We start from the raw sequence: 23624 nt of genomic DNA on the forward strand, positions 1-23624 counted from the left end.
CCGCCGCCCAGATGGAATAGGGTAATGACGGTCATGCTCCAGAAAACGCAACAAAAGATCTTTGGATAAGTAATTCTGGTAATAATATCTGCAAGTGCTCCTTTTTAATATAAAAATCTGCATCACTTCAAACAGCCTCATATGATCAGTATTTATAAAAGTATTACAGTTTTGTATAAACGTTTCAATGTTCTTTAATAAAAACTAAACATTACTTTCTTAAATGTCTTAGAAAACTGATAACACTACCTCCGGCTTAGCGATTTTATTAACAGAAGATGATATGTATATAACAAAAAACAGAAAACTTAGTTAGATAGCTACATCCTAAAACGTACTTCTATAGAGTGATTGTTTTTACAAAATTATGGCAGAAGTTTCAAGACTATTCTTTTTTCTAAAACATTAATAACATTACTTAAAATTAAAATTTGCGCTTCATCCAGATTAAGTGCTTTATCCAGATTAAGGGCATTTGGTATTAAACGATTTTTTTTGTGGTTAAAATACTAGCAAAACTCTTAATTTGTTAGTTTAATGTTTATTCTTTTAAATATAAAGCTGTTTGAAGTGATCACACTATCACACTAACTCTGGTTTAGCATTATTATTAACAAAATATGATATGTTAATAACAAAAAACAGAAAACTTGGTTAGATAACTACATTCTAAAACGTTCCGTTCTGTAAATAGAGTGTACAAATTTTAGTACTTACAGGTTAAATTATAACGATCCGAAAATGTACTTCTAAATGTAATGAAACCAAACTTGATCTGAGTATGCAATAATTTTCTTCACAATTTTTTTCTTTATTATATCTGCAGTTACTATATTAAAGCTCCTATATAAAAATCGATAATAGCTATTTATTGAGATGTTCATAATGAATATGCTATTTGTGGCTGATAGAAAATTATAGAATGTCTGTATAAAAGAAACAGCTATTAAGCTCTGGGATATTAATGCTTGTAAGAAAGACGACCATTTGTTGTTATTCCTGACAATGGTTTACAAAGTAACAACTGTACTTCAATGTGCTGTAATTCAAAATTATGCTGATAAGCTGAAATAGCACGAAACTAGTATAAAAATATCCTATATAACTAAATCTGGAGATAAACATGGATATTTACCACTTTTTTTAATATATTCTATTTTGGGTTAAGGTACAAGCGTTTAAAAACTTAGAGAAAAAACTAAAGTATTAATGATAATAAATAAACTAAGTTCTTAAAAGTTATCTGTTTACTTTCTTAAAACTAGCCGGAGACCCTGCATCGAAACGCCGTTTTAGCTACATTTAGTCGTGTTACCCAATGTTGGGTAATTAAAAAATTGTAAGCTGTGCCACACATTCATGTTGAGCACTTTAGTACAGGTATGTACTGTGTCATTAATCGAGTAAAGTGGTTGGTGTATTTTTTTTTATAAAAACACTTTCCTACAATGTTAGCTGACATAAAAACACAATTTACAACTCGTTGTTACCCCGTTAAATAGTCGTCGAACCATTTTTATTTTGCGGAAAATGTTCCCGGGAAAAGTTACTCCAGGAGACTGAGCATTTAGTACAGGTAAACAATGTCGCACATCTATATAAGTGTAATACCCTTAAATAAAAACAGGAAACAGTCCATTGTTATTACCAGGATTAGCGGTTAGTACAGGTACAGGTGTTGCACATCTTTGCAGGTGTAATACACTTTTAAAACATCTTTATTACATCTTCAGCTTAAATAAAAACACAGGAAACAGCCCGCTGTTAACACCGAGCTGTACGCATATTACAATTTAATGGTGTCGCACAGGTGTGTAGGTGTAATAGGCAGCTGAAATATCACTTAGCAAATTTATTTTTCGGAAAAATTTTCGAAAAGAATTTGTTGTGACCAAACCGCATTTGGCCACTTTCAATTTATTGCCAGAGGTAGCTAAAAATATTACTTAGATAACCACAACTTCAACTTAGAAGTAGATAATAACATATTAAACTGAATAAAAACTTTCAGAGAATAGGGATATATAAAGGTAGCTATAACTAGCTAACTGGCTTTAGCAGGATACTCCCTCGAAATCTATGTTTGTAGCCAAAATATTAAAAATTGTTTAAGATTTTTACATCTCTAGAAGATATCTTAACATGTGGAATGTAGAAAAAATAAATATTCCTATAGATAAAAAATATTAAGAAGAAAAAAAGGTCATGAGGGGACCTATACAAACCGGACAACATCACTTCCAAACCAAAACAGCCTTCGTAGCATGTTCCCGCTTTTTTGGGGTTTTGCCGTGATTCTGAAATTAAGCAACTTTCAACGAAAAAAAAAAATCGGTAAAATTCGGGTTCTACGGGAATTTTCCGAAATAAAGCGGCGGCTCAACTCTTTTTAACAGAGTACGACTTTTATTAAAGCGATTAAATTATTAAGACATAATCACAATGTAAATGTACAAAACACAACGGAGAAATGCAGAGTTTACATTTTAATATAAATTAGAAACTAGCCCTTAAAAAGCTAAACTATAGCAAAATTTTGGTACCTAAAAGTTTAAAATGGTGTGATTTTTATTCATTACCTCTTCCTAGTTTCTTATTTGATGGCAAAAAGAGGTGTGATGGCGGAAAATTCTGCCTAATTGCCATAAATTCGGAACTACCTAAGCCTAGATGATAACACTTAGTACAATTGTGGAATGCTTTAATACAAACAGATTCTATGTACATCTAATAGTGATTTTAATGATATATATAATGCCTTCTCGACGATAAAAGGATTCTACAAGAAATATTGCTGCAATAAATGTCAATAAATTTGGTAAATGCTACAATAATAACCGATTACACCAACCTGTACCGCAAAATACCGCCCAAGGTATAAATGTCAACTAAGCTTGCGAGGTTAGTGCAATAATTGAAGGCTTTATTTTTGGTACAGCAAGGGGTAGCATTGTAGTTGCTTCTATCCTATGAAATGTTTTTACCGATAAGCGTAGTGTAGGATGACGGTTAACAATATGCATTATTGCTTTTAAAGATGATCGAAGTGAAGAAAACAATGTAAGATCGTCATTGGGAACAAAAATGACGTTAATTATTTATTTATTTTATCCGTAACACCCGTATATATCACCTTAGCAACACATTGGGGATCTGTATTAACCATGATACATGTAGTAAGTAATACAACATCTTGAAATATTGTTACATGGATATCAAATTTTTACAAATAATAAACTATATCCGAGAAATGCAATACCACTGCAAATTGTCAAATTAATCCATAATATTTCTTCTTTATCACAAGTCTCAATAAAAGCTTAAAAAAGTCATAGAATTTCAGCGCTCAATTACATACCACACAAAAGCTGCGGATGCAGGCAATTTCATGAATTAAAAACATAGAAAAAAATCTTTCTTTAAAAATTACTAAAATGCGGTTGGAGAATAACTAAACAAAGAATCAAATAAATAGACAAAATAGGATCTAATTAACAAACAATAATAATAAAAATTCAAAAAACTATTTATAACTGAAAAACAAATAGAACTACAATTATGTACAAAATTAAAAAAGCTAAGGCAGTGTTTTCATCAGTTTTGGGATCAATGTGCATGTGTTATAACTTGACGTAGTTAAACCATATATTATGTTACATTGACATAAATTCGCCGCAATATTGCCCATCATTACATGATTTATAGGTTACAAATGATAATACCAAAGAATAGACAAAATAGTAAGCCACAAGTACCGCACAAAATTCTCTATCAATCAATATACTTGCCTGTGTTAAATTTAACTTATAAAGACATAGGAGTATAAGGAATAATGGTAAAGTTTGAATTAACAATACAAGTGCTATATACCATCCCTCAAACGCATTCGTTTCAAACGGGAGATTTGACGTTTTCTCATTCAATTTATATTTCCATATCCATGATGTGTCAGTCATTTGCAATTCCCAATTTTGAATGACAAGTTTTACAAGTACTAAATAAGTCGATCCGTTTAAAAATTTAGATTTGGTTTGAATTTCTTTCAACAATTTGTCCATTGTTTGCTTTAAGCAGTCTACTTCTTCGTCAGAAAATCTGTAAAATGCGCTTCTAGTTTTCTGTACTTCAACGTCTTTAACACGCAACAATATTTCAGCTAACATCTCACAAAAATATGGCTTTATCGCACGAATATCTAAATGTAGCTTTTCTAATCTCATTTCATTTTTGTTTCGCATTATCGATTTACGAAGATCGTAGATCACCCGTCGTGAGTGAGAGCGTACGTGCAAGTGAACTTGTTTATAAAGTAGTAAAGTATCGAACAAAATTTGAGTAACTTCACCGTAATCTCTATCGAAATCCTCTCCCCAATAAACAAAAAATATGGAATACCATTTAGAAGTAATAACCGAGTTTTTGGAGCAATTGTGTATTGAAGTTACTAAATACTTTAAACTACCTTGATCAAAAGAATTAGAACATATAACAAAACGGCTTACACTACAAATGTCCGACATGATTTTTGACAATCCAACTACACAGGACACGCCACCTTGATTTGGTTCAAATGTTATACCCAATACATTAAAGTCATTTCTGTATTTTTCAAGAAAATACACAAGCTCAGATTGTGTGTGTGAAGCATCCACTGTTAAGAACAAATCACTGCAATCAGATTTCAGTTTACACTGTTGAATGATCTTTTCGCTTAGGTTGTTTTGGTATTCAAATATTCCTTGAAGTAATTGCGGATTTTTAGTTCTTAACAAGTTGTTAAGAGGATTAATTCCATGTTGAACAAGTCCCATATTTTTTACAAATTGTTTTAAAATAGACGAAGACTCAGATTTAACTTTTAAAGCTCCATGCAGACCACAAACAAGTGGTAAACAGCCAGATAACGAGGGGTTTGATGTAATGTCATTTTTATGTTTGCCTTCAGGAAAGAAGTAGTACACAGCTGTTAAAAACTCTTGCATTAAAAGATGGTTGAATTGATACTTAAGTCCATCCATTGTTCGAAGTTTTGAAACTAAACCAGTAGCTTCAATATTTTCGTTTCTTATCTCCTTTGGTATGTCAGCGACGTCTATTAGAATGACGCCATCTGTAAGCATCTTTTGTGCAAGAAAGGACAAAGAAAATACAACTTTTTGTACACACTTTTCTTTGAAAATATCAAAAACATTTGATGTAAGTTGGTTACTTGGTCGGGTTTTGTAATGTCGATGAAGAAACAACGTTAATTGCCAAACAAATAACTCTGTTGTTGTTTTCGGTGCATGGAGAAGTCGTTGTTCTTGATATAGAGAGCAAATTGTCCACAAAAAAACTGGGATCCTCGAAAGGAGTTGTAACTGCTTTGATTCATCAATTTTTTTGCGTAAAAGGTTTCCAAGTTTGGTATCTGATCCACTAAAAACATTAATGTAATCAAGTACCTGCTCTGAGCTAAATCCAAGAATATCAACTTGTTTAATTGAAGCCGTAGAAAAAGACTTTCTTAAAACAGGACAAGCATTTGGTCTGGATGTAATAATTGTTTTATGACCAGGCATTAAAGCATTATGCGGATTTATTGTTTCAAAAATGACTTTCGAAATATCGCTAACGTTGTCTGACTCCTGTTTTGATATAATATGCAAATCTTCAACTCGGCTGAACTCATCCAATCCGTCCATAATAAAAATAATTTTTTTTGAAACAGGAACAAGGTCAGTGAATTTTATTTTTGTAAACAGGAGCGGATACTTTTTCAGGACTAAATCAGAGAGCGATGAAATATTGCGAACTAAATTCATTTCTCTAAACTTGAATAAAAAAACAAATTGAAAATTTTTCCAAATACGTTTCTCGGCCCAATTCAAGGCCATTGTCTGTACCATAAAAGATTTTCCAATTCCTCCAATACCTCTAAGCAAAACAATTTGATTTTCTTCTTCCAAAAGATTTTCCATGGTGCATTTTCCTTTTTGTGATAACATCTGCTTGATGTGAAACTCTCTAGCAGAATGTGTGTTATTAATATCAACATCTAAGCTATCCACAACTGCTAAGTCTACATAGAATCTTTTTCGCGATATAGTTTGTCCATTTATACTTTCAATGTGTTCTTTTCCTATTCCTTCTAGATAATACTGCCTTAAAAGATCAGAAGCTTCTTTTACATTTTTGTCATCACCTATAAGAAAATGCAACGGATCTTTTAAGTTTGCCTTATGTTAGGAATTTGGCGTAGTGTAAAGCGAAGTCCCTTTATAGCATCATTTATTATGTTCTAAGGCGCGATTTTGCCATCCATGACAGGTGTTAATTTGTATTCTCGACGTATAAACGGGATGCTATATACCACTGGTTTCTTATGAATAGTTAAAAAACTTACTTCATTTTGGAGAAAAGTGGAATAACGTAAAATCACATACAATTCTAGTTGTGTTACCACTCAACAAATTTTTGACACCGTGTAAGACGCATGCTATATTAATCTGTCTTCCATTAAATTGCCACTCTTAAATCATAGTTGGCTTTTTTCAAAGAGTTATGTCGAAATTTTAGTTCAAGCCATGTGCGATACCTAACATTTTTTTCCGTGCATCAATGAGTTACGTAATTTTATGCCAATTAAAGAAGAAAGATGAGACCCAAGGCTTTTTATAATTCATTAGACACAAAAGATTTATTTTTACAAAATGCCTTGTCGATAGCCCTCTCTCTGAATGAAGTATACAGGAGAGGAGATTACTGAGCATCATGAACTTATAGCAGCTACATAAAAAGTGATATCTTATTTTAAAAACATTTATGAATATTTATGAGAAATTAGAAAACAAGTAAAATAACATAAAGTATAGTTTAACTACTTTCAGAAAACTTATTGTAGTTATTGTACATACCTGAAGAAACATAATATACACCTAGAATACCAATGAAAACTATGGCAATGCTTCTGACTACAAATTTCCACGTAAAATGTACATTTGACCCATTTTCCAGTTTCTCCATATCTTGTTTCGCCTTCACATAATCCATACCTAAATCAAAGCTATAAGTGAAACGACGTACAATTCACATCTATTAATATACATCTATTAATAATTAGTAATTTATTTCGCAATCTGCAAAAATTGGTTAGATTTATACCTAAACAATCGAGTGGTGATGTTTTTAAATGTTGTATATCCTTAGTGCAACCCAAACGATATAAGTATTTCTTCAACTTGTTCCAGTATGTATTGAATTCTGCGTCACTCAATGTAAGGAATGTTGGGTGGTGTAGCTTGTTACGAAGAGCTACAAGTCGCAGCACATAGGCTGCATCTGAGGTATCCCCTTTTACAGGATGACTGCGCCAACCATTCACAGGTGGTGGTATATTTGTACAAGCTTCAATCAACGTTCTGCACAGGGATATATCAAAATTTGTTGAATCAGTTTCTTTTGAAGCTGGAAATAAAAGTTTCCATTGATCTTCTTTTATAACACCTTTCTTTCTTAGCCTTCTTAACTCTTTAATATGGATTGTGTTCAACTGGTTGTACAGCTGTTTGGGATCACGTGACAATTGACTGTATGTTCTATCATGCAAGATATCATTCAATGTAGGTCGACCAAAATGTGTGAGGCAAGATATAAGTCTTGTCCAACATCCATACTGTTGTAGTAAAACATCTGACATTTCTGGAAACTAAAGTTTGAGAAAAAATAAACATTACTTACTGAGATTAGACAGTTTTCTAGATGTAACTTTTCCTGATTTTGAGTAAAAATAGGCTGAAAAAACTAATAAATGGAGGAAAAAGATTCGTTCTACTCCTGATACTTTTTCTAAAATTTTTATTAATAACACATATAACGTCTTTGAATTAAAGATCAAATACAACCCCGAAGAAAGTTATTAGTTTTCACTTAACCATGCGATACTTTTGACTGTAGAAGTGCGCGTGTGTCATGTACTTCGTCCGAGATAAAGACAAGTACATTTGTAAAAGTAACAATGAACTTTAAGTGGTTTTGAGTAAAGTTTGTCTCGCCGAAAAAGTATGGTTGGGTAAAAAACTTTGTTGTATAGCAAATTGTCTACAAATAAATTGCGATCCTTGTTAGTAATTTTAATTGTTTAGGTTCAATAATTTTCTTGCTTAGATTTATGTTTAATCCACTAAACGCATCAATGTGCTTACCTGCTCTGAGCTAAATTCAAGAAAGTCGACTTTTTAATCAAGCAGTAGAAAACAACTGTTTGAACTTATAATATGCGCTTGGTCTGGATGTAACAATTGTTTTCTGTCCAGGCATAAGGGTATTATATGGTTCTATTGCTTCACAATCCGTCTCAAGCGATGCTTACAAAACAGTACACCATTTTGAAAACATGTTGCTAATGTTTCGACTCTGTGGTAAATAATCACGAAAATTTTGAGTACACATTATTAAGTAAACATTATATGGTTAAAAGGTTGGTGTATTGTAGACACAAAATACTCACCTACTTGTCTTTGTGTTTAAGTTGATGTCAGTTTTGCTTATTAATTTTGGGAGATTTTGTAGAACCCTCCTATGAAGAAGAAATAACGTCTGACGACGATGAGGTTTTATTGCAAGTTCTTACTACTACTGTCTATTCTTGCCCATTGAATGTAAAATAGTACCAGTGAAAAAAGTAATCATGAAAGATCCTTTTGTCTTATATAATCTTAGCATATACACTAGCCTTTGTTTTTTTTAACCTGTTTCTTATTATTTGGTAAAACTTTCCCTGAAAAATCAGATGAGCGTTAATTAAAATGCCTAAAATATTATGCAATTTTGTTTACTTTCCACACGTTACGGCAGAACATTAATTTAACGTCAATGGCTTAATTTATTTTATTCTTTGTTAATTGTTTCTCACCTTATTCTGTTAATGCTGACTCATATTGATATACAGTTCACAATAAACTGTTATCAAATTAAACCGTTTGTTTCCCATCATGAAGAAATTTAAATTGTTTTTTTTTAAATCAATTAATTTAAAAAAGGATTAATATAAATTAATGAAGCCATGTTAATGCACTTATAACTTTAAGGCCAAAAAACTTAAAACGAAGGTGGTGACGTGAATTGTTTTTCCTACAAAGGTACCCAAGGAAAACCTGGGACAAAATAAAACCAATTTTCTAAAGATAATCAACCTATCCGTTTTGGAACAGCTTTAAGATCCAACATTTCTGCAACCGTTTTTCATAAGGGCACGGTCGTAGTTGTTTTTCTTGATTGATGTTTCAAGTTCTACACAATACGAGCAACAGGTAAATAAATTTCTAAAAAAGAAATTTTTAAGCATCTACGGTTAATTTCTGACATCGTCACAAATATAAATATTTTTTCCTTTGCTCTCTGGTCTAACTGGATCCAGGGGCTTATACACTAGTGTTTTGATAATAAAGGATCAGTGATTGTACATCATCCATGTAAAAGAACACGATCAAAAGTTGTTGAAAGGATATGCTTAAAAGATATAGAGTTAACTAACCAAAGGTTTAAGGTTTGGAAACATGTTTTCAACACCTTTTAGCATTAAAATCCATTTACAGGTAAAGGAGTACTGTCAAGATCAGTAATCTCTTACCGAACTTTTTAATCCCCTTTACGATCACTATTTTTTTCTCAATTACAGGTACGTGCAGTGTTAGAAGCCATTACTGATATGTCAAATTAAACTTAGACAAAAGGTATTTGATTCCCCTTTACAATCACTATTTTTTTCTCAATTACAGGTACGTGCAGTGTTAGAAGCCATTACTGATATGTCAAATTAAACTTAGACAAAAGGTATTTGATTCTCCCAGGGAGGAAGTCAATATAGCAAAAATCCACAGTGGAAGTACAACTAATATTTGGAAAAAAATATTTTATGTTAGAATGAGGCGCTGTTTAGTGATATATGCTTTAAATTTATTACTGGTAAGCTTGTGCTCTCTCCTAATGTATCACAGTTAATCATTTTTCTCTTTTGTTGCATAGGGTAACCGTAATGCACATAAAATAATTGGTTCAGAATCAGCATGTAACGTAAAGTTTATTCACTTAACATTTACTAAAAGGTGGAATGAATGAAAACCAAAAAGACCTACGCGAAAAACAACGCTTTACACATAATTGCTACATTTGCAGCAATGTTGTTTAAAGCGTCGGAATTAAAACATTAAAATACGTACAAGTTTTGTTGTTGCGTTTTAGAAATGTACTTCTAACCAAATCGAACTTCACATCAGTATGCAATTGTTCTTGTCTTTATTATTATAACTGCTATTAAACTTTACTTTCAACATATTTTTTAATAATATATTACCACTATAAACCAATAATACTCTTTTTTCATTGCATTAGAGTTAAATAGTTTTCAACAGAGCATAAAACATAATGTTAATACAAACTTATTATGATCACTATTGTGTTGTTTGGTTATTTAAGTGACGATAAGTCGTGTTTGAAATGTTTGGACAGCCATTATTACTGATGTTTTTATAACAAATAAGATATTCACCGGAAAATTATGCAGAAAGTTAACGCGACATGTATGACTGGACATAAGTTTATCTAGGCATGTGATTGAGTGCTGAAATTTTGTCATTTTTCTTAACTTTTATTGCGCATATTGGAGATATGAATAATTTTGGACAGGTGTTATTTTTTTGTAAATTTAAAAGAAACCTGAAATTAATGTAAGAGTCTTATTAAATGTCGTATTTGTCACATCAATATTCGTTGCATGTATTTTGGGCACTATAGAGTTGCCAAGAAGTTGGTAAGGAGATTAAAGGGTTCTAGGGATAAGTTACGGACATGTTAAAAGAAAAAAATTATTTAGCAGAATGACGTCATTTCAGATCTCGATGACGTCATTATCTTGTTTTCCTTACCTTGACCATTTTTGTTTACATGCAATATTCTACATATAAAGCAAGTTCAATGACATAAGTTTTAATATTTCAGCAAAACCGTATCTTTTTATCCGTATATTTCCTTACTTGGAACGCTAAGTTTTATTACTTGAGCGAAAGTAAGCGAAAGTATTTATGGTACCTCTAACCGCCCAACCCCTTAAATTTACATGGATAAAAAAGACGAAGTCATAATAGATTTAACTCAGAACAGATTTATAAGAACTGTTTATTTATAGTAAGGGTTGCGCAGAAGATTTCACATATGTCTTTTGTAGGCGTAAAAAAATTAATGCAAATTAAGTTTTGTTGTTTTGTTTGAATATTTATATCATTAAAAATTGTTTAACTTTTGTGCATCATAGGGTGATTGTTTAAATTTGGCATTGTTTGTATAGATATAGATGGGTTAAGAAGTACCTGCATTTATACATTTGGAAACAAAACTCAAATAATCTTGTTGCAAATGTACCAGTATCGGTATTTCACCTAAAATGAATTGTTAAGATATTGCTACAGTGTTAAGTTAAAAAAATTACAATAGAAAAAAGCAAAATAAAAGTTTTTGATATAATTTCAAAAATTTTTGAAAAGAAAATTTTTATTTATTTATTTTGGAAAGTTTATAATTTTCTGGGCCTTTTTACAAGATTTCAGAAGTACAATGTGTCGCAAGCCTTCGCAGACGTCTTGCCTGTGCGCAATAAAAAATAATCGATAGCGCTACTGTTAGGTTCCGTGCTTGTTGTCTTTTTCTTTATATAGCGGGAATATCAATAAAATTGAAATGAGCCATTACTTAAGTTTTAGTTAAATTGCACATCCATTTAAAAAGTAGGAAATCGAAATAATTAAAGGAAGAGAAAATTACGTTTAGAATAAATCTTCTGCAGTCAGAATACTGACCGCCCTTCTTAATTGATTATGTTAATATAATTATTTCTATTGTTGTTTGCTTATTTAAACATTATCCGCAAGTCATTTTTTCTCAAATGTTTTGTGCTCGAAGGGTCTCATTTACTTGAATAAACAGGATTAATTCTTTTACTTTTTAGGAGGGTAGGATGTGGGCAGGCTGACCTTGCGCTCAATGGTTGATTTAAGTTTGGCGTTTGCTTTGAGAAATTGTGTGTTTATTTGTACATATAAGTAAGGGATTTGCTCTGGCATATTCGCTTGCGGTTTTGTATGAGAGACTAAATTTTAACATCGTCAAAGAAGGCTTACATAAGTAAAACATGGCTACAAATAAATTAAAAAGACAGAGGTGCTTCATGATAGCAAATTGCACAATAACCAAAAAATCATCCTCTTTTTTTTCAATAGTTTTGATAAATATGAAACACTTTTTGTTTACAACGTTTATGCACTGAAATTGCCGCATAAAAAAACGTTTTCTCCGCATTAAGGCATCTAGCCATATTTTTTAAGTTGAAGGATTCGTAAATACATCTGGCAGAATTGGTTTTATTTTCAATGATAGTTGCGTTAAATCACAGGCACTAACACTAAATATTGCGAAATGATAGTTCTTAAAAAAATAATTATTCCTAGATAAAACCAATGTAATAATAGAGTTAGGCAAAAAGAAGTTGGTCTTATTAACGGCTACATACATGGTAGGGTTGGTTGATGACATAAAGTGCTGTATCCATCTAGAACTACGTTATGCTTAGGTGGTAACACTTGGTACAATTGTGGAATGCTTTAATACAAACAGATTCTATGTATAAAATTAACTTGATGTCATAGCATTCCGAAATAGCTTAAAATACACCAAAGACAAGACAATATTCTGCGTTTTGGCAGACTTATTAACTGTATAGCAGAAAAAATTTTTTTATCTTAAAAGTCATTTGGATTGACTCACCGGGTTAAAAATAATGTCATATTTACCCAACAGTTCTTATTTTGAAGATAAAGGTAAGAATACTCGCTTTTCCATAAATGTTGCTGCTCATGTCATTGAACTTGGCAAATGTTTTACAATATTTCATTTAACGATGATCTAAGTAAGGAAAACAATGTAACTCAATCAACATACCGTGCAACGCTTTAAAGTTCGTGTAGAACATAATGACACCGTCATTGCAGCCTTAGGTAAACATATCAACATCAACACCTAGGCTACAACGACGATGTCTTTGTTATCTACACGAAGTTTATGGGGTGGCGCCAAAGTCGCCTAAGAAAGTTGCTGTTGAGAAGTTGCTTGATTATTTATTTTATTTAAATCTTTCCCTAATACCCTTAAATCGCCTTAGCAACACCTTGGTAACCACCTAGAAACCAATATACATGTGATAAATAATTCATTATTTCACAAATAAAAAATCTTGTAACACTGTTACTTGGATAAAACGGGTTTTTGTAGAGCCTACAAATAATCCCCCCTCCACCCCCCTCCCTTAAGTATTTCAATGCCACAATGAAATTTTTTCAGAATAAATTTTGCTTTATCGCAAACTGTAATAAAAGTAAAAAAAGCCACAAATTCTAGCACGCAATAACACATCAAACAATATGCGCAGTGAAAGATAACGTGAGCCCTTCATGAATTAAAACAACGAGAATTTTTAACACACAACCTCATCATTTCAACTAATTTGCAATTGAAGTTGAGCAAAACAAAATATGCAATACCAAGTACATTCAGGCTTGGCAGAAAAACTTCGAAAAAAAGAGTTTTCAAATTTCGACTAAGAATTTCGATCAAAAACGAATAAAAAAGAAAGAAATAGGGAAACAACAAAAAATAGGAAAAAACAATATTTAAAGAAGGACAAACAAAAAATCAAACGGATAAATATAATAAGAGCTAATGAACAAACATTAATAATAAATAAATATTCAGATGCGGTTAAACTATATGAATAACTAAACAAAAAATAGGACTGCAATCATGCACAAAATTAATGAAACAGTGGCAGACCTTTCATCAGTTTTTAAAGACGGATAAAGGGGAGTGCGCATGTAGATTTTGTTAGTAGCATTCTCTAGCGCTTCCTTACAACGAAATAATCCACGTCGCTCCACACAAAATCGCTAAATTTTTAAAAATAATCGTACTGAGTCAGTCATAACATGAGATACGAAGACCTAAGTCCGCTGACAATCTCAAATGCGAGACTCTAATATAGAACAACCAATGATCACTTCTGGCGGCTAAATTTGAAATTGACCGTTCTGTATATTTTCTCCATGATTTTGGAGCTACATGTTGTACTGATAGTTTATTAAGTTCTAAAATCTATCTATTTAGTAAATTAATATTCTTTATTTTTATTGGCACCAGAAAAAAAAAAGAGTCAGGAAAAAACAGCCGTTCTAGAAAGATTTGGCATGTCGCGCCAAAAAGCTTTGGGATTACTGTGCTTGTGTTATAAGTTAACGTAGATAAATCCATATATTATGTTACATTGAAAAACCAGGGCCCCAGTGTTTAATACCATTACATGATTTGTAGGTGGCAAACAATAATACGCCTCTTGCAGTTTTCTGTACTTCAACGTGTCTAACACGCAACAATATTTCAGCTAACATCTCACAAAAATATGGCTTTATCGCACGAATGTCTAAATGTAGCTTTTCTAATCTCATTTCAAATTTGTTTTGCATTATTGATTTACGAAGATCGTAGATCACCCGTCGTGAGTGAGAGCGTACATGCAAGTGAACTTCTTTATAAAGTAGTAAAGTATCAAATAAAGCGCGAGTCACTTCACCGTAATCTCTATCGAAATCCTCTTCCCAATAAACAAAAAATATGGAATACCATTTAGAAGTATTAACCGAGTTTTTGGAGCAATAGTGCAATGAAGTTATTAAATACTTTAAACTGTCTTGATCAAAAGAATTAGAATATATAAATAAAATGGTTACACTACAAATGTCTGACATGATTTTTGACAATCCAACTACACAGGATACGCCACCTTGATTTTGTTTAAATGTTATACCCAATACATCAAAGTCATTTCTGTATTTTTCAAGAAAATACACAAGCTCAGATTGTGTGTGTGAAGCATCCACTGTTAAGAACAAATCACTGCAATCAGATTTCAGTTTACACTGTTGAATGATCTTTTCGCTTAGGTTGTTTTGGTATTCAAATATTCCTTGAAGTAATTGCGGATTTTTAGTTCTTAACAAGTTGTTAAGAGGATTATTTCCATGTTGAACAAGTCCCATATTTTTTACAAATTGTTTTAAAATAGACGAAGACTCAGATTTAACTTTTAAAGCTCCGTGCAGACCACAAACAAGTGGTAAACAGCCAGATAACGAGGGGTTTGATGTAATGTCATTTTTATGTTTGCCTTCAGGAAAGAAGTAGTACACAGCTGTTAAAAACTCTTGCATAAAGAGATGGTTGAATTGATACTTAAGTCCATCCATTGTTTGAAGTTTTGAAACTAAACCAGTAGCTTCAATATTTTCGTTTCTTATCTCCTTTGGTATGTCAGCGACATCTATTAGAATGGCGCCATGTGCAAGCATCTTTTGTGCAAGAAAGGACAAAGAAAATACAACTTTTTGTACACACTTTTCTTTGAAAATATCAAAAACATTTGATGTAAGTTGGTTACTTGGTCGGGTTTTGTAATGTCGATGTAGAAACAACGCTAATTGCCAAACAAATAATTCTGTTGTTGTTTTCGGTGCATGGAGAAGTCGTTGTTCTTGATATAGAGAGCAAATTGTCCACAAATAAACTGGGATCCTCGAAAGGAGTTTTAACTGCTTTGATTCATAAATTTTTTTGCGTAAAAGGTTTCCAAGTTTGGCATCTGATCCACTAAAAACATTAATGTAATCAAGTACCTGCTCTGAGCTAAATCCAAGAATATCAACTTGTTTAATTGAAGCCGTAGAAAAAGAATTTCTTAAAACAGGACAAGCATTTGGTCTGGATGTAATAATTGTTTTATGACCAGGCATTAAAGCATTATGCGGATTTATTGTTTCAAAAATGACTTTCGAAATATCGCTAACGTTGTCTGACTTCTGTTTTGAAATAGTATGCAAATCTTCAACTCTGGTGAACTCATCCAATCCGTCCATGATAAAAATAATTTTTTTTGAAACAGGAACAAGGTCAGTGAATTTCATTTTTGTAAACAGTAGCGGATACTTTTTCAGGACTAAATCATGGAGCGATGAAATATTGCGAACTAAATTCATTTCTCTAAACTTGAATAGAAAAACAAATTGGAAATTTTTCCAAATACGTTTCTCAGCCCAATTCAAGGCCATTGTCTTTACCATAAAAGATTTTCCGATTCCTCCAATACCTCTCAGCAAAACAATTTGATTTTCTTTATCCAAAAGATTTTCCATGGTGCATTTCCCTTTTTGTGATAACATCTGCTTGATGTGAAACTCTCTAGCAGAATGTGTGTTGTTTATATCAACATCTAAGCTATCCACAACTGCTAAGTCTACATAGAATCTTTTTCGGGATATAATTTGTCCATTTATATTTTCAATGTGTTCTTTTCCTATTCCTTCTAGATAATACTGCCTTAAAAGATCAGAAGCTTCTTTTAAATTTTTGTCGTCACCTAAAAGAAAATGCAATGGATCTTTTAAAATTGCCTTATGTTAGGAATGTGGCGTAGCGTAAAGCAAAGTCCCTTTATAGCATCGTTTATTATGTTGTAAGGCGCGATTTTGCCATCAATGACGGGTGTTAATTTATATTTATCACATGTATAGACGATGTTATTCAGCACTGAAAAGAATATTCATTTAAAGCTATTCAGTGGGAGAAGAGAGGAGAGGGACAGGGTAAAGTCTTAATCGTAACGTGTACAATTCTGGTTGTGTTAGCACAAGTAAAGAATTTTGACACCGTGCGAAACATGTGTTTAAAAAAATATTAAAATTAAAAATAGCTAAAATATGCACAAAATCTCTTTTTTAAAATGTTTGGTAATACAGCCGCCTTAAAGAAAGCAATTTACGAAAAAGTTTTAATGTTTTACAAATTATGGTTGTATGATATGCAACTGATAAAAATTAAATAAAGTAATTAACATTTTAATCTAAGAAGTTTTAAAACCAAAAAAGCGTCATAATGAATTTGACCTTTCTTTAGGGTTAAGACGAAACATACTTTAAAACCACGTGCTATATCGTACATTCTAGTTCTGTATGCTAATTAGCATATCACTTGCTGTTTTTTTTAAACAATAAGCTTTTCATAACAACATGTTACGCGGGAGAATTTTCATCACAGGTTATTTCAATAGACACAAAAGATTAATATCAACTTCTTAATTCACTTAAAAGCAAATGATCATACCTGAAGAAAAGTAGCATATGGATACTGCAATACCAATAATTGCGATGCTAATCGCAATTATTGGATAGTACTGTTGACCCAGCTTTTGCAATGCAGTTACAAATAATTTTAGCCACGCTTCCAGTTTCTCTACACGAACTTCCACACCTTAATAGTAAATTAAAGGTCAAAAGAAGAAGTATATATTTCTAAACTTTTAATAATTAAAACACATGCAAGAAGAGATACCTTTTAAATCATGTTTCAAAGAAGTAATATCTTCTTGCATCTGTGTTATAGAGTTATGCGCTTGCTCCAGCTCTTCTTTAATATCTTTGATGTCATTAGAATTACTCCACAACTTACATCTCATGCGTTCTAAACTTTCAATTATATTATTTGTCTGATTCTCAAGAGACAGATTTTTATTTGTTAATTCATGTATCTGAGTGTCATGATGGTTTAATTTCGTTTGGTTGTACAAAATAATTGCTCGCAGCAACAAGTTGTTTTGAAGGTTTAGGTTAACTGTTTTTAAATCGTTTACGTCAAATGGAGTGTCGTGTCCCAAGCCATTTATTATAACAAGAAGTTCATCCCATGTGGTTGAAAATTCTGGCTCTTTTAAAGCTGTTATACGAGGAAAATGATTGAGATAGTTGCGCATCTTTCTTGCTCTAATACAAAATGCTCCTACTGATTTGTCATTACCTGGTGGATCAACTTGTCGCCAGTTTCCATTATCTGGCTTGATAGTTGTCAATTCTTCAATTAACACTAAAATCAGCGTAATATCGAAAAGATTCGAGTCGGTTTCGGTTTTACCTTGGGGGTATAAAATTTCCCATTGTGGTTTTGTAATCACTTTTTTGCATTTTAATTCTGCCAGTATCTCTCTCTTAGATATTAAAAACTTGTACAAATCTTTTGGTTGCTTTGGCACTCCGTTGATGTACAAAACGTTTAAAAGAGCATCTCTGAGTGGTCCTAGTATAAACATGGCTAATCTGAGCCATAATTCACAGGAGGTTACAAATCTTTCCAGAGTCATTTCTGAAAGGAAGAACGTTACGTAAATGATTTAATCATACTCCTTTTTGTCAAACAATATTACACTTCAATTTTATGTTAGAAACAATAAGACTTAAGCTCGCAGGTACTTATTACAAGAATGGCGTAACAAGCAATTCGTTTTCATGGGACACGTTTGGAGTCGTGTTACATTAGTAAGAGAGTAAACTTCACATAAATGCCATCTATTTCACTGGTAGAAATAAATCACACTTGCATTTAAGCTTTTAATTTAAGGTCTTGGTTGCTTAGTGCAAATTTTTACCTCCTTAATTGAATTTATATGAAGTATGTTTCGACTGACTGCGAGCTGTTTTTGAAACAACGCCCTTTTTAAACTGCAAATTAATCAACTGCGTGAAGGCTTTCATTTTGTACAGCTTAAGTGTAGCACTCACTTAATATCCCATGTTTTCAATTGCTTACCATTGCACATATAGGCTTATTATTACGGGCGTGTTGGATCCTAAGTTACGTTAGTCTTACTGCTTGTTAATGGTGGTTTAATAGAAGCAAATATATAAATTATGTGTTTAAAGGTGATAATTCAAAGGTTTTTCCCCCAAAATGATTTAAGTACATGTTTTAAAATATATATATGCAAAGACGCACTGCCGGTTGAACTATATACTCTCCTTATCAATACTTTCTTGACCACCGTGCTTTTCTTATCAAACTATTTTAAAGCCCAATGCGCGCATTTCATGTACTATCCTATTCTTAAACAATGTTTTCAGTCAAACTCGTCTTCGCGTTTTTTGTGCAATGGCATGTTTGAGTCGTCGTTTTAAAGTCTCATATCTCCTGCACTGCTAATAAAAACGATGACGATCCTAACGCCAGGTTTCAAGATGTAAACATTAGAGAAAATGGACTGAAAAATTTGATCAAAAAGTTCTTTCTTTGCATTGACAGGGTTCTTGCTAACGCTTTACAAATTATATTTCTGTAAGCATTATTTATTCTTACCTAAGTGAATTGTCTGTTCTTCGTTTTACTCGTAAATAAAAAAGAGCCAGATTTTTTGATTTTTTTCCTGGTAGAAAAATTTAAAATTCCAAAATGTTGTGAAATTAACCTGCAACAGTGCTTTGTACGCGTGGTTTATAACATTTCAACTGCGTTTGAAGTAGGAATGAAACATTCAACGTTTGTTATAGATAAAACTACTTTTTCTGACTAAAGTATATTCAAATGGTGACTTGCTGACTTAAATACATTAAATCTTACTATTGGGTTATACGAAGACAAAACACTTTTCATAAAATTAATAAAGAATTTAAAAGTTATTTCTAGTTGACTACTTAGAGTATTATGGTTCTAATAAAGGAAAAAGTTCTAGTGCTGTATCGTTATTTGGGTTGGAGACAAGTTAGTTGCAGAATAACAACCTACAGTTTAAAATTGATTAAATGATACGCCAACACAATATATTAAGGAAAAGTGGAAGTTTTGAAATTTGTCCTCACAGTTAATTATGTAGCTATTTCTTGTATTTTTTAATTAAATTTTTGTAGTTGTAAATGATTGCAACAGAGGATATTATGTTTGTCAATTAAAAGTTTAAAAATACATTTTTCATATTTGTCACTCCTGACATTAATTAATTAACCTCTATAAAGGATGTCGTAAGGGCGACTGGCAGACATTAGACGCTGAAATCTGCTGTGTCGTATCAACAATTTTTAGCAAGATTGTTGATGCAGAAAACTAAAACAAGAGTGTCTTTATAAACTTTATTCTGATACTAGCCATATTATTCGTCAGAACAGGTTTGTGTTGGAAGATAAACCTTGTGCGTAAATATTTTATTGCTATTAAAATTTTTTGAAAGATAATGAAAGTATTTACAGAACTCTCTAATCTCTGCTTAATTAAACCAATGCTTCAACAATATATATATGGTTTATATCTTTTAATCTCACAGTTATCAAAACATGTTTTCTGGAACATCCCTATTGTATATACATTGTCTTTGTATAAATGATCAATAATCTTAGATCAAAATCTAGTAAAGAATATAATGTGTACATGTATTTTACTTTTTATAATTTAATAGTGTTTAGGTGATATAATGTCTGCTAGTACTGAATCTCTAACTTTTGCAATCGTTACATGTAAAGTAAGAAAACAAAATTTTCATGTAAAAAGAGGAAGTAAAAATAAGTAGGGTTTATTTATAACAAACCTTGCGTTTTTTTATAAATCTTTCCTCTTCTTTTAAATTTGTTAAAACTGCAACAAACACGTATAAAAATATCTAGCCAATTAACATTGAACCGTATAATTTGTTATAGAATTTATCAATATACTTCGTACAATGAACATAAATAATAAATTTGTTGTATTGGAATATAGTTTTTTTGAATATTTAGAATTATATGATGGAGTGCGATAGCATTGCTAATTAAATGACTCCCGAATTAAGGAAACCTTGTTATCAAGGTAAGAAACTAACAAATCAAGAGTTTTGCTAGTATTTTAACCACAAAAAAATTCGTTTAATACCAAATGCCCTTAATCTGGATAAAGCCCTTAATCTGGATGAAGCGCAAATTTTACTTTTAAGTAATGTTATTAATGTTTTAGAAAAAAGAATAGTCTTGAAACTTCTGTCATAATTGAGTAAAAACAATCACTCTATAGAAGTACGTTTTAGGATGTAGCTATCTAACTAATAGGGTTTAATATTCGCCATTACTTCAAACTACCCCTTTAACTTCTAGGAAATCCTTATAATCGGAAAAGTATAATAAATTCATGTTTTAGAAGAATCTTTAGAACGTAAATTTCGCAAAACAAATTTATTTCATGAATGAGAATCATTCTTTGAAGTTTAGATACTTGATTGATCCGATTTTTCAATTTTTTCCGACTTTTGGCATTTTTTAACATCAATTATACGAAAATCGGAAAGTATGTTAAATAAATTTTATTTTACCGTCAGAAACTTTAAGGATATTCTTTAAATTCGTTAAGGAGCTAAAAGTAAGCTATGGTCAACATAATTTCCGTTACGACACAAAAATTGATGACATAAGCAAGAATTCATTGCTGCCATTTTGTTCCTTTTATGACGTAACAAGTAATTTTTATCGAAAAAACAGAACAAAAATCCTCGCTTATGTTACAAAAAAATAATTGGTTTAAAAAACTAGATTTTATTTATTCATTTTGGAAAAGCCTTGTTTACAAAATTTAAAAAAATTAATGTCTCGCACGCCTGTTGCTCTACTTCTACAGACGTCTTTTATGGCCAGTGCGCTTAAGAAATAATCGACAGCGTTACTGTTGTGCTCAGTACCTGTTGTCTGTTTCTTTTTATAGCGGAAAATGCAGTCGAATGGAAGCCATTATTTAAGTTTTAGTTAACTTGCAAATACATTTAAGTTGATATATAGCTAGCCGGTAGACATAGCAGAATACTGACCACCCCTCCCAATTGATCATTTTAATTTAGTTATTTCTATTTTTATTTGCTTATGTGAACATTATCCGCAAGTTATTTCTTTTCAAATGTTTTGGGCATGGAGGGGTTCCATCATTTAAATAAACATGATTGATTCTTTTAGTTTTTAAAGAGAGTAAGATGTGGCAAGGCTGACCTCGTCCTTCTGGTTGATCCAAATTAAACGTTTGCTTTGAGAAATTGTGTTTATTTATAGATATAGGTTAAAGACTTGCTCACATTTATTTGTTTAAGATTTGTACGAGAGAATAAATTTCGGCATCGTGGAAGAAAGCTTACTAAACATGGGCACAAATGGATTAAAAAGACAGAGATAGTATGTGCTTCTTAATAGCAGATAGCACAATAACCAAAAAATCATCCTGTTTTTTTTTTATTCTATGGTTTTGATAGGTATAAAATACTTTCTTTTTACACCGTTTATGCACTGAAATTTGGTGCATTAAAAACGTTTTCTCTGCATTAAGGCAACTAGCCATATATTTTAAGATGGAAGATTCGTAGATGCATCTGACAGAATGGGCTTTCATTTCAATTGATAGTTGCGTTAAATCACAGGCACTAACACTAAATATCGCGAAATGAAAGTTTCCTAAAAAAATAATTATTACTAGATAAAACCAATGTAATAATAATAGAACTACTTTTGCTTAGGTGATAATACTTAGTAATAGGTTATAATACTTAGTACAGTTGTGGAATGCTTTAATACAAACAGTCAAGGCCTTCATTCTTAACATATACCAAAAACAAGATAATATTCTGATTTTGTAATTTTATTTTAAAATTCCTTCCGCGGTAAAAATTCTATGGTCTTGCGTTTTGGCAGTCTTATTAACTGTATAGCAGAAAAATTTTTTTCTTAAAAGTCATTTGGATTGACTCATCGGGTTCAAAATAAGGTAAGAATACTCGCTTTTCCCTAAATGTTGCTGCTCATGTCATTGAACTTGGCAAATGTTTTAGAATATTTCATTTAATGATAATCTAAGTAAAAAAAGCAATGTAACTCAGGCATTATACCGCGCAACTCTTTAATGTTTGCCTAGAAAATAATGAAATCGTCAGGCTTAGGTAAATATATCAACACCTAAGGCTACAACGACGATGTCTTTATTATCTACACGAAGTTTATGAGGTAGCGCCAAATTCGCTTGGTTAAGTTGCTTGGTTAATATTTTATTTGAAACTTTCTCTAACATCCGTAAATCAAATTAGGAGCGCCTTGGTAACCACCTAGAAACCAATATACATGTAATAAATAATTACTATCTGACAAATATAAGACCCTGTAACACTGAAACTGTCTTTTTAAAACCTACAAATAATACACCACCCACCTATGGGAGAAATTCAATACCACTATCAAATTTTTTCAGAATAAATTTTGCTTTATCACAAGCTGTAATAAAAGTCAGAAAATGTCACAAAATTTTAGCATGGAATTACACATTGAACAAAAGTTATGCGCAGTGAAAGATGACGTGAGCCCTTCCTGAATTAAAACAACGAGAATTTTTAACACACAACCTCATCTTTTCAACTAATATGCAACTGAAGTTGAGCAAAACAAATAATTTAATGCCAAGTACATTCAGGCTTGGCAGAAAAACTTCTAAAAAAGAGTTGTTAACTTTGACTAAGAATTTCGATCAGAAATCAAGAAAGAGAAAGAAGTAGGGAAAAAGATACGCAAAGAAACAAAATTTTAAAAGAAAAACAAACAAAAAATCAAATTAATAAATAAAATAGTACCTAATTAACAAATATAAATAATGAAGATTGAGATGTGGTTAAACTATACTAATAACTAAAAAGCAAAGACTGCAATTATGGGCGAAATTAATGAAACAAAGGCAGTTTTTTTTAATTT

The 23624-nt window shown here is 31.6% G+C and overlaps 2 protein-coding genes across 2 annotated transcripts; both read right to left on the bottom strand.

Moving 5' to 3' along the window:
- Nucleotides 1-3416: 3416 nt before the first annotated feature.
- Nucleotides 3417-10326, bottom strand: LOC130629132 (uncharacterized). The gene is made up of 4 exons (XM_057442239.1): nucleotides 10200-10326; nucleotides 7144-7687; nucleotides 6897-7034; nucleotides 3417-6184 (listed from the first exon to the last, which is right to left on the bottom strand). Exons 2-4 carry the CDS (start codon nucleotides 7676-7678, stop codon nucleotides 3654-3656), a joined length of 3204 nt encoding a protein of 1067 aa, XP_057298222.1. The 5' UTR covers nucleotides 7679-7687; nucleotides 10200-10326; the 3' UTR covers nucleotides 3417-3653.
- A 2504-nt stretch (nucleotides 10327-12830) lies between these two features.
- LOC130629227 (uncharacterized) lies at nucleotides 12831-18653 on the bottom strand. The gene is made up of 4 exons (XM_057442366.1): nucleotides 18587-18653; nucleotides 17461-18264; nucleotides 17233-17379; nucleotides 12831-16489 (listed from the first exon to the last, which is right to left on the bottom strand). Exons 1-4 carry the CDS (start codon nucleotides 18651-18653, stop codon nucleotides 14340-14342), a joined length of 3168 nt encoding a protein of 1055 aa, XP_057298349.1. The 3' UTR covers nucleotides 12831-14339.
- Between the last annotated feature and the right edge of the window lie 4971 nt (nucleotides 18654-23624).

This window comes from Hydractinia symbiolongicarpus, chromosome 15 (genome assembly GCF_029227915.1).
Source record: "Hydractinia symbiolongicarpus strain clone_291-10 chromosome 15, HSymV2.1, whole genome shotgun sequence".
NCBI lineage: Eukaryota > Metazoa > Cnidaria > Hydrozoa > Anthoathecata > Hydractiniidae > Hydractinia > Hydractinia symbiolongicarpus.